Raw genomic sequence first — 12,250 nt, forward strand, 5'->3', positions numbered from 1 at the left:
AAGACACAGTTTACCTGTTGGAATAAATGCTCCTGCAGACCCAAAGGCTGGAGGTGTTTCGTTGAAGCCCCACCCGCTGCCCACGTGAGAACGAGCGAGTGGCCATTCTTCCCCACACTTCGGGGCACTCTGTTTTTTTGGTTCTCAAAAAAATATGGGTCCACCTCCCACCACCAGGAGGTGAAGGGCCTTGAATGCAGGGCTGTAGAATTCGGATTTGGTTTGGGAGGCAGTGGGGGGTGGGGGTGGGGTGTCAGAGGGTTCGTGTGCGAAGTGTGTGTTTTATCCTGAAAGTGGGGAGTCAGAAGGGCTCTAAGCAGGGAAGTGGCGGGGCCAGGAAGGTATCTCAGTAAGATGAGGCCTGGGGAGGGCTCTGGAGGCCACTGGAGCTGGAGGCCGGGACCAACCTGAGAGGACGGCAGTGGTGGGGGAGGGGAGAGGAAGCCGGTTCTTAGGAGCAGGCTCTGTGGAAGCTGGTGGAAACACACCTTCGGGCAACTTTGGGGTTTCCCAAATCACTGCAGAGAGGAAGTGATTACTCTCAAAAGGCAGCTGACCTCCACCCAGGCTCCTTGAGCCGGTCCTGCCTTCTCAGGCCGTGTGATCTCGGACAAACCACTTAACCTGCTCAGGTCTCAGGGTCCTCATCTCTGGCAGGATGCACTGCAGGACCTTGGGAGGATTTCATGCTTGCAGAACTGGGGCTGACCAGACGTTATGGCTCGCAGTTGACGTGGCTGCTATTTTCAGGCTTCCCATCTCTAGAACAGGGAAGGATGCAACATCTGCACTGCTCATGGAAGGGGAAGCGGGAAGACTGGCCGTACTTTTATACTTAGGGGCTCAGCTAGGGACTCAGCAGTTCCCCCAGGTGTTCAGGGAACCTCGTGGTCTACAGAGCCCTTTCATGTCTGCATTCTCATTCCCTCCTCCCGACAGCCCTGTGAGGGAAGCAAGCAGATGTTATCATGATCATCACTTCGGTCTCATAGGTGAGGAAACAGGCTCAGAGAGGGAAGGAAAGTGACTTATCAAAGGTCACACAGCTGGTAGCATTGGAAGTGAGGTGGGTCTGACTCAGAGTGCCTGAGCTGGACGGTCACAGAGATTGTCGGGTCCAAGCGCTATACATTACACGCGGGGAGGCCAAGGCCCAGAGAGGGAAACAGCTTTCGGGGGCGCATGAATTTGAAGCCAACCCCAGACTCTGAACCAAGTCTCTTGACTTTTCCATCCAACCTCTCGATGGCTCACCCACTTCACTGAATGGTAATAGCTTTCTCTCTCCCTACCTCATTTCAGGGAAACCAGTTCTTGAAGTCAAGTCTTCCATCCCAGACTTCTCGGACACTGTGAAGCCAGGAAAGCCTTTGGCAGCTTCTGTAAGAAACACTGAGGATAAGCAAGAAACGGGGCAGCCTGTGAGGCCACCCATCTTTCCAGGCTCAGGTAGTTTTAATAAACTTAATTTTTTAATTTAAAGGAGATTTATTTAAGGAACTGTTTTATCTATGAGGATATTTAGCTCAGAGTATAATAGCAAAAAAATGGAAACAACGAATGTGGGTGGCAAAATTAATCACAGATGGTGGTAACAGTAAAATCCTGCTAACAGTGATATAGGGAGGAATATACACGGGCTTCCCTGGGGGCTCAGATGGTAAAGAACCTGCTTGCGACGTGGGGGACCTGGGTTCAATCCTTGACTTAGGAAGATCCCCTGGAGGAGGGCATGGCAACCCACTCCAGTATTCTTGCCTAGAGAATCCCCATGGACAGAGCAGCCTTGTGGGCCACGGTCCATGGGGTTGCAAAGAATTGGACACGACTGAGCAACTAAGCACAACAGAGCACGTGTTTATACACATGGAAATATGCTCGTGATACGTTGAGGTTAAAAATGTCAGATGACAGGAGGATATATGCGATCTATTACCTTTGTTTTTGTTTGGCCTCACTGAACAGCGTGTGAGATCTTAGCTCCCCAACCAGGGGTGGAACCCTGAATTGGCAGAGCAGAGTCTTAACCATTGGACCACCTGGGAAGTCCCCCATTTTTTTGTAAAAAGGAAAAAGAAACTCAGTAACAGAGGGCTTTGTATGTGTTACACACTGTTCTAAATTTACCCTTCAAAGATGTTGACCTATTTAACCTTCAACTGACTGTGGGAGTTTGGTATTATTTTTCTCCCCATTTCACAGATGAGGAAACTGAAGCACAGAGAGGTTATCATCATGTGTGATAAGAAATCATACACCTTGGAGTTGCCACCATGTAAATGCTTATTAAACGTTAGCTGATCTTAGGAACATTCCAAGCACCCCAGCTAGGTTGAGTCTGGAAAGTTAATTCTAGGCCAAGTAGTCTGAATTATTTCCTATAGCCTATCAGGTTCATATGCAATGTGCCCATGTATTTTACCTTTGGTTCCCCAAGACCCAGCACAGGCTCCGGGCAAGGAGCCTAGTGACCTCTTCATTGGCCCTCCCCAGGCCCCTGGCCCTTGCAGCCAGGTTGGCAAGGGGTGCTGCCTGCCCCATAGCCTTCCTCCCCTCTGCCTGGCACAGATCTGCTGCTCTTTGTTCTGTGGAGTTTGAGTACAGAGCATGAAAGTGACTTGCTCAAGGTCATGTGCGTAGGAAGTAGCATCTGAGCCATGTGATTTGAATGCTCATGTCCCCAGCCACTGCACACACCACTGCCCCAAAGCCTGTCAGCCCGCTCCAGTTGTCTCTACCTCCTTGTCCCCGGGCAGGTGACTTCCCCAGGGGACCCGTTCTTCATGCCATCCTTCCCACGTCTCCTCCGGAGTCCCACCTACCTTCTATTCTTCTGCAGTCTCCTGAGTAGAGAGCCGGAGACCCCAAATCCATGAAACCTCCCAAATTTGTTGATGTGGCCCCCGAAGCCAGGGTCAGTGTCAGCTGAGAGGAGCGGGTATGGGCTTTTGCATCCGGCAGACTTATATTTGAATCCCAGCTCTGTCCTCACCAGCAGGAGACTGACTGCCTTAGCCTCTCTGTACCTCATTTTCTTCATCTAAGAAATGGGCATAATAGTAGAAACCACATCATCCTGTGTGGGGAGTAATCATACACCTTGGGGTTACCGCCAGGTAGATGTTCATTAAGCATTAGCTGATCTTAGGAATGTTCCAGACACCCCAGCTAGGTTGAGTCTGAAAAGTTAATTCTAGTCCAAGTAGTCTGAATTATTTCCTACAGCTAAAGAATTTTTTTGCTAAGGGCAGAACTCTGATCTGTGATTAAAGATAAAGGGGATATGGTCCTAAAGCTCATATGACAGTGGTTGGTAGCCAAAGGGAAGGAAAATAATAAATAGGGAGATCCTAGGAGAGTGCGGGTGAGGCTAGAGAAGATTACTGATATAGCAGCTTCTTTAGTGGTTCCTAAGCTCGGCTGCTGTGAAAACAAGCACCGTACGTCTCTGCCAGCCTTCGCACCCTTCGCTTTCTTGAATGACACTTGGGAGGACATGTTCTCAGACAAGTCAGGACGATAACTCTCTTAGAGACAGGAAGTCTATTGTCTATCTTTGCCCAAGCTGAAAATACGGGTGTGATCATTAATTTCCTCAAATAACCCAAAGCCAGTCTTCTCTTGGGAAAACCCCAAGCTTCTATTGGGCCCCAAAGTTCCAGCTATTTCTCTCATAGGAGTGGAGAATGTGGAGGCAGAGGTAGCTGGGGAGGAGGACTGACAGGTGGGAATGGTGCCTACTGGCAGTCACTGAATCAGCTTGACACCCTAGGGCGGAGGGCTCTTGCTAGCTAGGGAAGGAGACATAACCTGTCAAAACTCCATGGCTGACCAAGCGGTGGGAGTGGATTCAGCTCATGTGAGTTGCTCCAGAGTTCACGTCTTAACCTCTGTATCTCCTGATCCCCTGGCAGTAGGTGGGGAGGAAGTAGGGAGCGACATGGAGAAGGAAAATACACAAGCAGATGAGCCATGGGCAAGTTCTCAGTACCTCCTTAAACAGATGCTCAAAGCTAGATTTCAGAAAAAAGGCCACTGAGTGACTGAAATAATTGTCACAAAGCCTTACCTGTAGGAGAGGCATCGGCTGTTCATCAGAATTGATTTGCTCTTATTCTGTATGTAGTTTTACCAGCCTTGGTACCCCATTTATACCAGAGGCTGACCTTTGTGCTTTATGCCATGTTTTAATCTGGAAAAGAACTCTACAAAGAATGGACCATTACTGTTTTCTTTTGTTGTTGTTTCTTCATTTTTACATTTGAGAAAGCTAAAATGAGGCACAACTCACCCAAGTTCAAATCTTTAGTAACGACAGAGCCAGGGCTGGAGCTCAGTTCTGTCTGCTACCAAGAAAGAGATAGGGAAGCTGTAGAGGCTGACGCACTGCCTGCCACAGGGCAGGATCCAGAAAACTCCAAAATGAAATACAGCACCCTGCCTGCAGTGACGCAACTCAGCAGGACAAGATTTTGGTGCATTCTGCTTGAGAAAGCAAATATTCTAGAAAGATTTCTGTGGGAAATGGCACACGAAAGATAAACTCTAGTGTTTTGGAAATGACATTTGTGTAGACCAGTGTCTTCCATGAGTGTTTCCAAAGAAAGCAATGGCTTGTTCTTACCTGATTTCTCAGCCTTGCAGTACTGGCCCACATTCCACTCCCTTTTCCCCCACTCTCCACACCGGAGAGACAAACAGACTGAACCACCCTTAGTAGCTCTCCTGTGTCACAAGAGCAGACCTCAGCGATCCCCCTACTCTGAGAGGCCTGGTGCAGCCCCCAGAGCAAACCCCAGGCATCAGACCAGAGAATCATGGCTGTGTGAGGCCAGTGTGGACCTTGGTGTTGCTGGGCAGTGGGAAAGGGTGAGGGACCATGTGTGCAGCCTAGTGCGGCCACCCTGGGGTGGGGAGAGCGGTTGTGCAGAAATGCAGGAAAGAAGCAGTGGGGGAGTCGAGTTGGCCTGGAGCAGCTGTCCCCAGAGCGCAGAGCCTCTGCCCGCCAGTGTGCGTGGAACACAGGTGTTAGAGCATGTATTACATGCACAGAAGACTAGGGATTCAATGCTGGATACTTAAGATGTGAATTGAGCAGAGTGAAAGAAAACATCGTGGAGCAGCTCGCACGCATGACCCACACCTAGGAGTGGACGACTATGACCGCTGTGACTCAGGCCAAGGGCACTGAGCCGAGCCCAAGGGATGGCAGGGCGACAGTGGAGGCCTCTGAAGATGGAGCTGCTGTGGGTGGAGCAGCCACCCAGGGAGCCTCCCCTCTACACCCAGGCACCAGGGTGGGGCTGGGGTGGGGGTGGGAGCAGCTGTGGCCATCAGCCCGGGGGCAGAGGCACAGAGGGATCTGAGGGAGCAGCTGGTCTTTGGACAGTTACAGTGCCAGCAGCTGTTCTGCAATGCGTTGCTGGTTTTACTTACTTTATTTGTTTTACCTTTTTATTTTTTTAAATTGATTTACATTGATTTACAATGTTGTGTTGGTTTCAGGTATACCGCAGAGTTATTTAGTTATACAAATATATATTTCCATTCTTTTTTTTTCAGGTTATTTTCCCTTATAGGTTATTACAGAATATTGAGGATAGTTTCCTGTGCTATATAGTAGGTCCTTGTTGGTTGTCTGTTCTGTATATAGTAGTGTGTATCTGTTAAACCAAGCTCCTAATTTATCTCTCCCTCAACATTTTCCCTTTCATTTTTTTTTTTAATGGCTGAGTAAAAATACCCCATCTTCTTTATTCATTTATTCTGGTTTTATTTTTTCCTTTTTATTGGCCAAAAGTTTAATATCTATATCTGAGCTATAGCTCTTATTCTGAAGCTCAGTTTAAGTTGCAGTGCCCTAAGGGACAAGGAGGGTATGTGTGACTGTGTGTACACCTGTGTATTTTGGGGAGGGGTGTTTATTGTTACTACTCCCATTCTGGGGGTCTCTGGTGCAGTGTGGGCGTACCAACATGGTACCTTCTAAAGTGTAGTCCTTTCAAATATAGCCAGTGCTGGAAAATATGGGGGAAAAAAGGAAGACAGAAAACAAACAAAAACTCTAGAAGCAGCAGAAAACTCAGGGAGAGAGGCTTAGGGTGGCCCCTCTTCTCAGAGAATGAAAGAGCCTCAGACTTTGTATCAGATGAGTTTTGCTTTATTAGCTGCCTGGGTAAATAGTTTTGAAAAGCTAGTTCTAGTTTCACCATGGTGCTGTTTTCAGTCTTCCGAGTTAATTTTTATGGCCAAAGTTGCACATTAATCACTCCTTTCCTGATGATGCAAGCCAGACATACTTGAAGCAGGTGGATTTGGTCTGCAACTCTGGGGCCAAAGTCAGGTTCCCTTGGAAGGATGGGCCTCCTGTTACACAGAGGCCGGCCCTGCGGTAAGACCACTTGGGTATTTCCAGAAGATGACATCTGAAGCTCTGGCTTCTGGCCAAGGTCCACTTTAACGTGTCTCTTGTGAATCTTCTCCATTCACGACGGCAGTGAAAGCACAAACTCTGGAGCCACTGACTGGGTGTCTTTGGAAAGGTGGGGTCACCTCTGTGTGCCTTAGTTTCACCACCTGTAGGGAGTAGATGATGAGTCTGACTCCTGGAACTGTTGTGAGGGTGAAATGAATTAGGTCAGGGAAGCGCTGGGAACAGAGCCAGGCATACTCTCAGTGTGTGCTAACTGAGCGTGCCTGGAATGTTTACCGCAGCCTGGGCTTTCCCGCTGCCATACCTCCTCATGGGCTGGTTCCTCGGCCTTGCTGCCCTTCCTCCCTCACCGCTACTGTTGCAAATGTTTCCCCTGCTTGGAGGTCCTGGTCAAGTGTTCCTTCCTCTGTGAAACCTTCCTTGATTTCACAGCTCACTGAGGCAGACCTCTCTTGCCTCTCCCCAGGGAGGCTGGTTATTGCCATTCCTGCCACATGGAGGTTTCTAGAAGTCAGGCTCTGTAGCTGATTCACTTGTGTCCTTCTCAGCTGCTTTTGGGGGAGGTGGGTTAGGGCTGGGAGTCAGAAGGCACAGGGAGCTGCCTTTGAAGGCTGACTTTGTCCCTTCCATCAGTGTGGCCCTGGGCAGCCCTGCAGCGCCTCCTTTCCTCCTCCTGTCACAGGGGGACTTTGTATAGGACCAACCCACAGGGCTGTCAGAAGTCTTCCACAGGGTAGCATTCGAGCAGCCTATAGGCTAGCACCTGGCTGTCAGGAAATGGCTGACGTCATGATCGACAGTAAGTGTCACTGGCGTGAATGAGACACTGGCTGGGTCTGGGGACCAGTCAGGGACCCCTCCTGCCTTCCTCCAGCAGCCGAGGCCTGATCCACTGTCCCTCCTTTCCAGGACCTGCTGCAGCCAGAGTCAACCTCCCAGCCCCTCCTGAACATGCCTCTTCTTCCTTAAAAACTGACCAGCCTGCCTCAGCTGATTCAAAGGTAAACCCCCCACCCTGAGTGTAACCCCCGGCTTTGACTGTCTTTCAAAAATGCAATGTGTTTATTCCCTGAGACCAGTTTGGGGGTTAGGGGTCCGAGTGAAGAGGAGAATCCCATCGAATTACTCTGAGCTTCTAAGACTTTTAAGTGCTGACCCTCAATAAAACAGGAGAGAGGGTCGGGGAGAAGGCACGCTTTAGTTTTTAATGAGCTTTTCCATTATTTGTGTTTAAATGAGAGCTGATAATTGGTATCCTCCTCACCCCCTGAAATATCTTGGTGGCAGTAGTCATTTGCTTAGAACATGCCTTCCCTCCAACCTTTTTTCAACACAAAATATATCTGATTTATCCTCAATTTTTAATGATTTGGGTCCAGGGTCACAAGTGACTTCTGTGAATCTTAAGCACTTTTTGCCTTTCTAAGCTCTTTCTTTCATTTAAAAATGTTTTTAAAAATCGTATTTTATGACTGCAGTGGTATAAAGATGAACATAATCCAAGTTGGATTAAAAATTTCAACATTTTCTCTGAGGTAAAATGTACATTTTTATTCTTTAGACTTTGAAAGAAATTATGTTAAGACGTTTTTGTGGGCCCCTAAAAGTGTCGTGGTGCCTGGCAGGGAAGCCAGTGCTACACAGATCTGGTCAGTGGAGCTCTTCCATAAATGGGACTGTCACCTAAGCAAGGTGATTTATATTTTAATAATTAATCATTTTCAAAGACAACTGAATAATTGGGAGAATAATCATGAAGTAATGTTAAGAGAAAACACCAGAAATCAAAACAATATGTGTGACATGATCTCAGTTTTTATTTATTTATCCTTTATTTTTCTTCTTTTTTTGGCTGAACTGCAGCTTCTGGGATCTTTAGTTCCCAGATCAGATATCAAACCCATGAACCCTGGAGTTGAAGTGCACAGTCCTAGCTGCTGGACTTCTAAGGAATTCCCACAATCCCAATTTAAAAAAGAAATCCCCAAATATCTAATTGGCAAGGATTACACCAAACTTTAATAACAGTTAAGAGGATAATGGGATCATGCATAATTAGCCCCCGACTCTAATTCTTTAAAACTATTTATAAGAGCCTGCTGTGCTGTGCTGTGTGCGCACGCTCAGTCGTGTCTGACTCTTTTATGACCCTGTGGACTGTAGTCCGCCAGGCTCCTCTGGGCATGGGATTTCCCAGGCAAGAATCCTGGAGTGGGTTGCCACTTCCTCCTCCAGGGGATCTACCCAACCCAGGGATTGAACCACATCTCCTGCATTGGCTAGTGGGTTCCTTACCACTGTGCCACCTGGGAGTTCCTTATAAAGCATTTATAACTTAAAAAAATGGAAATTTATGTTTATGCCCAGCCACTGACCTGGAGTGGAATCTGACTTCAGTTGTTTGACCCTTTGTAAACTGAAAATAAAAAATAAAGGAAACATTGACCGTGGGCTGGGAATACTCACATTGTAGTTAATCTATAGGTAGAAAGGTAATTTTACCTTTCAGGGTACTATGATTATCTTCGTTTTTGCTGATGAGGCAGTGAAGGCTCAGAAAGGTTAAGTAACTTGTCCAAGGTTAGAAGTGGAGCTGGGATCTGTCCTTTTCGTATTCCTCCTCACTGGATGAGATGATCCCATTCACCCCTCAGCTCTGCTGTTCTGAGATTCCCTGAGGTAGTAGGGAAAATAGTACTTTCCACATTAATCTCTGTCTCTTCTCGCTGAATTTCCAGGATTTCAGTGCCTCCATTCCTAAGCAAGAGACACTTTCAAGCCTGGCTGGAAATGACCTTTTCTGGAGTGAGGTAGATGTGATCCAGGCAACTGATAACTTCAACCCAAGCCACAAAATCAGTGAGGGGACCTTTGCCGATGTCTACAGAGGGCAAAAGCATGGCACACCGTTTATCTTCAAGAAGCTCAGAGAGGTAGGCACTTCTTGGTTTCCAGTAAGAGGTGGAGGCTGCATGGTGAGGCTGGATTTTCATGTTTCAATGTCTTTTCCCACAGATGGCCTGTTCAGGTCCAGGATCAGTTGAAAAATTCTTCCAGGCAGAGGTACAAATTTGTCGTAGGTAAGCCTCCTCTTTGGAAAATACTTTGTTTGATAGTGATGACAGCTAACCTGTATATAGTGCTTCCTATGTGGTAACATGTTTTAAGCATTTTCTTTATGTAATCCTTATAAGAACCCTGTAACATGGCTACTATTATCACATTATTTTACACATGGACAAATTGTGGCACAGAAATGTTAAGTGTTTTGTCCAAGATCACACAGCTAGTATGTGGCAGAGCTGGAATTTGGTTGGTTTATCTGACTCCTTCCATGCTTTTTCTCTGTAGCCACTGTATGCATGGATTAGAATTATAAAAGAACCTCAGCTCACTTGGCTCAACGCCATCCTTCCAGGGGGGAAAGAATCTGTTTCTGTCCCATTTTTTGAGATGGACAGAAATGTACTGATTCCAACTCTAAAAGCAAATGATGACCCACAGGCTTAGCCTGGCCTAGCTCTGTTTTGTTTTGTTTTGTTTTTTTTCCTAGCTCTGTTTTAATGGCCTGAGAGCTAGGAATAGTTTTTATGTTCTTACATGGTTAAACAAATAAAAAGAAGATAATTTCATGACACATGAAAAGTACGTGAAATTCAAATATCAGCATCTATAATGAAGTTTATTGGAACCCAGCTGTGCTCATTTATTTCCGTGTCATCTGTGGCTGCTCTTTCGTGATTGTGCACAGTGGAGGAATTGTACCAGAAGCCAGATGGCCTACAATGGCTAAAATATTTACTGTCTAGTTTTTTACAGAGGAATTTTGTTTACCTCTGGTCTTGAGCAATAAGGGCCATCAAAAGTCATCCTCAAACCGGCATTTTACAGATAATGAAACTGAGGCTGGAGAAGTAAAGTGACCCTCTCATCACAGAGCTTAGTGGGGGCAGGGGGACTGGTAAAGAGAGGGGAGGACATTTACAGACCTGGACACTTGGCCTGTCCCTACTGTCATTGCCTGATGGATTTAACACATGCATACTAGGCCTCTGCAGTGTGCTGGACACCAGCTGTCATTCGAGCTGGCAAGACACTCTCTGAGTTTCTCTGCCAAATATGCAGTCTCGGGAAAGCAGTGTGGGATGACTGTGGTATATTTTAAGAAATAAAGAAAGTTTTAAAGAGGAAAATAGAAATCACCGATTTTCCATAGCATCTGTAAATTACTACTACAGTATTCAGATTTTTATATATTTTCTTTAGTCCTTTTTCCTTCATATATATATATATATATGTGACTACACACAAACACACACACATATACATATATACACATCCTTATCTACACACATGAATGCACATACACACTCTTAATGGAAAGTGGAAATCTGATTCCCTTTCCATCTTGGTATAGTGCCTTCCTGGAGTAAGCAGCCATTGCTTCATTCATTCATTTGGCAAGTGTGAGTCATCAAGGCCTTTCTTGGTTCTCGGGAGTGCAGACATGCAGAAAACACAGCGTCCGCCTTGGGGAGTTCACGGTGCCGAGGGGAGAGTGAATGTAAATAACTGGTGAGGGTGGAAAGTGTGCACTAGGATGGCCTAGCCGGAAGCGGAGAGGGGCTGAGGGGCAGGCAGGCGGCCCTTGAAAGAGTGTTCGGGAGAGTCCATCAGCATCTGCTTCAAGGTGGAGGAGGGGAGAATGAAGGGGGTTTTTCAAAGCTATTTAGACAATGAAAGGTGACTAATTAGATGGGAGAGGTAAGGAGGTTTCTAGGAAATTGGATGGTTGGTTGGTTGGTCGTGCCCTTGGTTGAGCAAATAACTGAGGCTGGAGAATCAGGTTTGGAACTTGTTGAGTCTAGGTTGTTCACCTGGAACACTGGGATGCAATTTGACATTCAGGTCTGGACTGTGGGTTGGACCTGGAGAGATGCAGGGGTGCTCCTCATAGAGAGGGTGCATTTTGTAGAGGTGAGAGTTCCCTGGTGGAGCAGCTTATAAAATGAGCTGATGAGCCCATCCGGGGAGACTCAGGTTTCAGAGAAAGGCAGAGGAAGAGGGTCTTAGCAGAAAAGGCCAAGGAAGAGCTGTCAGAGAGGCAGGAGAGTCAGGAGGGAACAGTGACTTTCAGTCCGCCAGAAGAGGATTTTGTGAAGAATCACAAGTGGTTGGGGTATCATGTACTTTGAGTTCTTTGATTTCAAGCATCTTGAAGGCATGCAGTTGTCATCTCTTTACCCTCAGGAGTCAGAGCATTTGGTACCTGGGAGCTTCCTGGTGGCCTCAGGGGGTGGAGAGGGCCGAAGAGGTGGAGGAGGTAGGAAATGGGGTAGTCTTTGATTATTCTTTCTGTCTGACTCCTCATGCCTGCTCTGATGCCTAATTTCAGATGCTGCCACCCCAACGTCTTACCTCTGCTGGGCTGCTGCACTGGAGAACAGTTTTACAGCTTGATTTACCCATACATGGCAAATGGTTCTTTACAGGACAGACTCCAGAGTCAGGTAAGGGGCTGGGTCACGGTCAAAGAACAGGACTAGGCAGCACTCGCAGAATCAAGGATTAACCACCTAAAGGAATCCAGAGGAGAAGGGGGCCCCGGAGCGGCCCTGCAAGGAGAGGAGCTGGGCCAAGGTAGATAAGATCTGGCTAAACGTCTTCAGGAAAAACCTATTTAGAAAGTTTTTTGACAAAGAGGCATTTAAGTCAAGAGTGAAACAAAGGTAGCCCGTAGCACTCTGTTATCCAGTATTGTTCTGAAGGTGCAAGGACAAGAGAAAGGATGAACAGATACAGAGCACGGAAAGTGGA

At 47.0% G+C, this 12,250-nt stretch overlaps 1 protein-coding gene across 1 annotated transcript in view; it reads left to right on the top strand.

The window, feature by feature from the left end:
• The window catches only part of IRAK2 (interleukin 1 receptor associated kinase 2), a 54,350-nt gene that overhangs the window by 26,038 nt on the left and 16,062 nt on the right, over positions 1-12,250 (top strand). The window contains exons 3-7 of the mRNA XM_052641957.1: positions 1,303-1,449; positions 7,343-7,434; positions 9,172-9,366; positions 9,449-9,513; positions 11,829-11,943. Of these exons, the coding sequence (XP_052497917.1) occupies positions 1,303-1,449; positions 7,343-7,434; positions 9,172-9,366; positions 9,449-9,513; positions 11,829-11,943 (614 nt within the window). The remainder of the gene's footprint in view (positions 1-1,302; positions 1,450-7,342; positions 7,435-9,171; positions 9,367-9,448; positions 9,514-11,828; positions 11,944-12,250) is intronic.

The sequence above is a fragment of the Budorcas taxicolor genome, chromosome 1 (genome assembly GCF_023091745.1).
Source record: "Budorcas taxicolor isolate Tak-1 chromosome 1, Takin1.1, whole genome shotgun sequence".
Lineage (NCBI taxonomy): Eukaryota > Metazoa > Chordata > Mammalia > Artiodactyla > Bovidae > Budorcas > Budorcas taxicolor.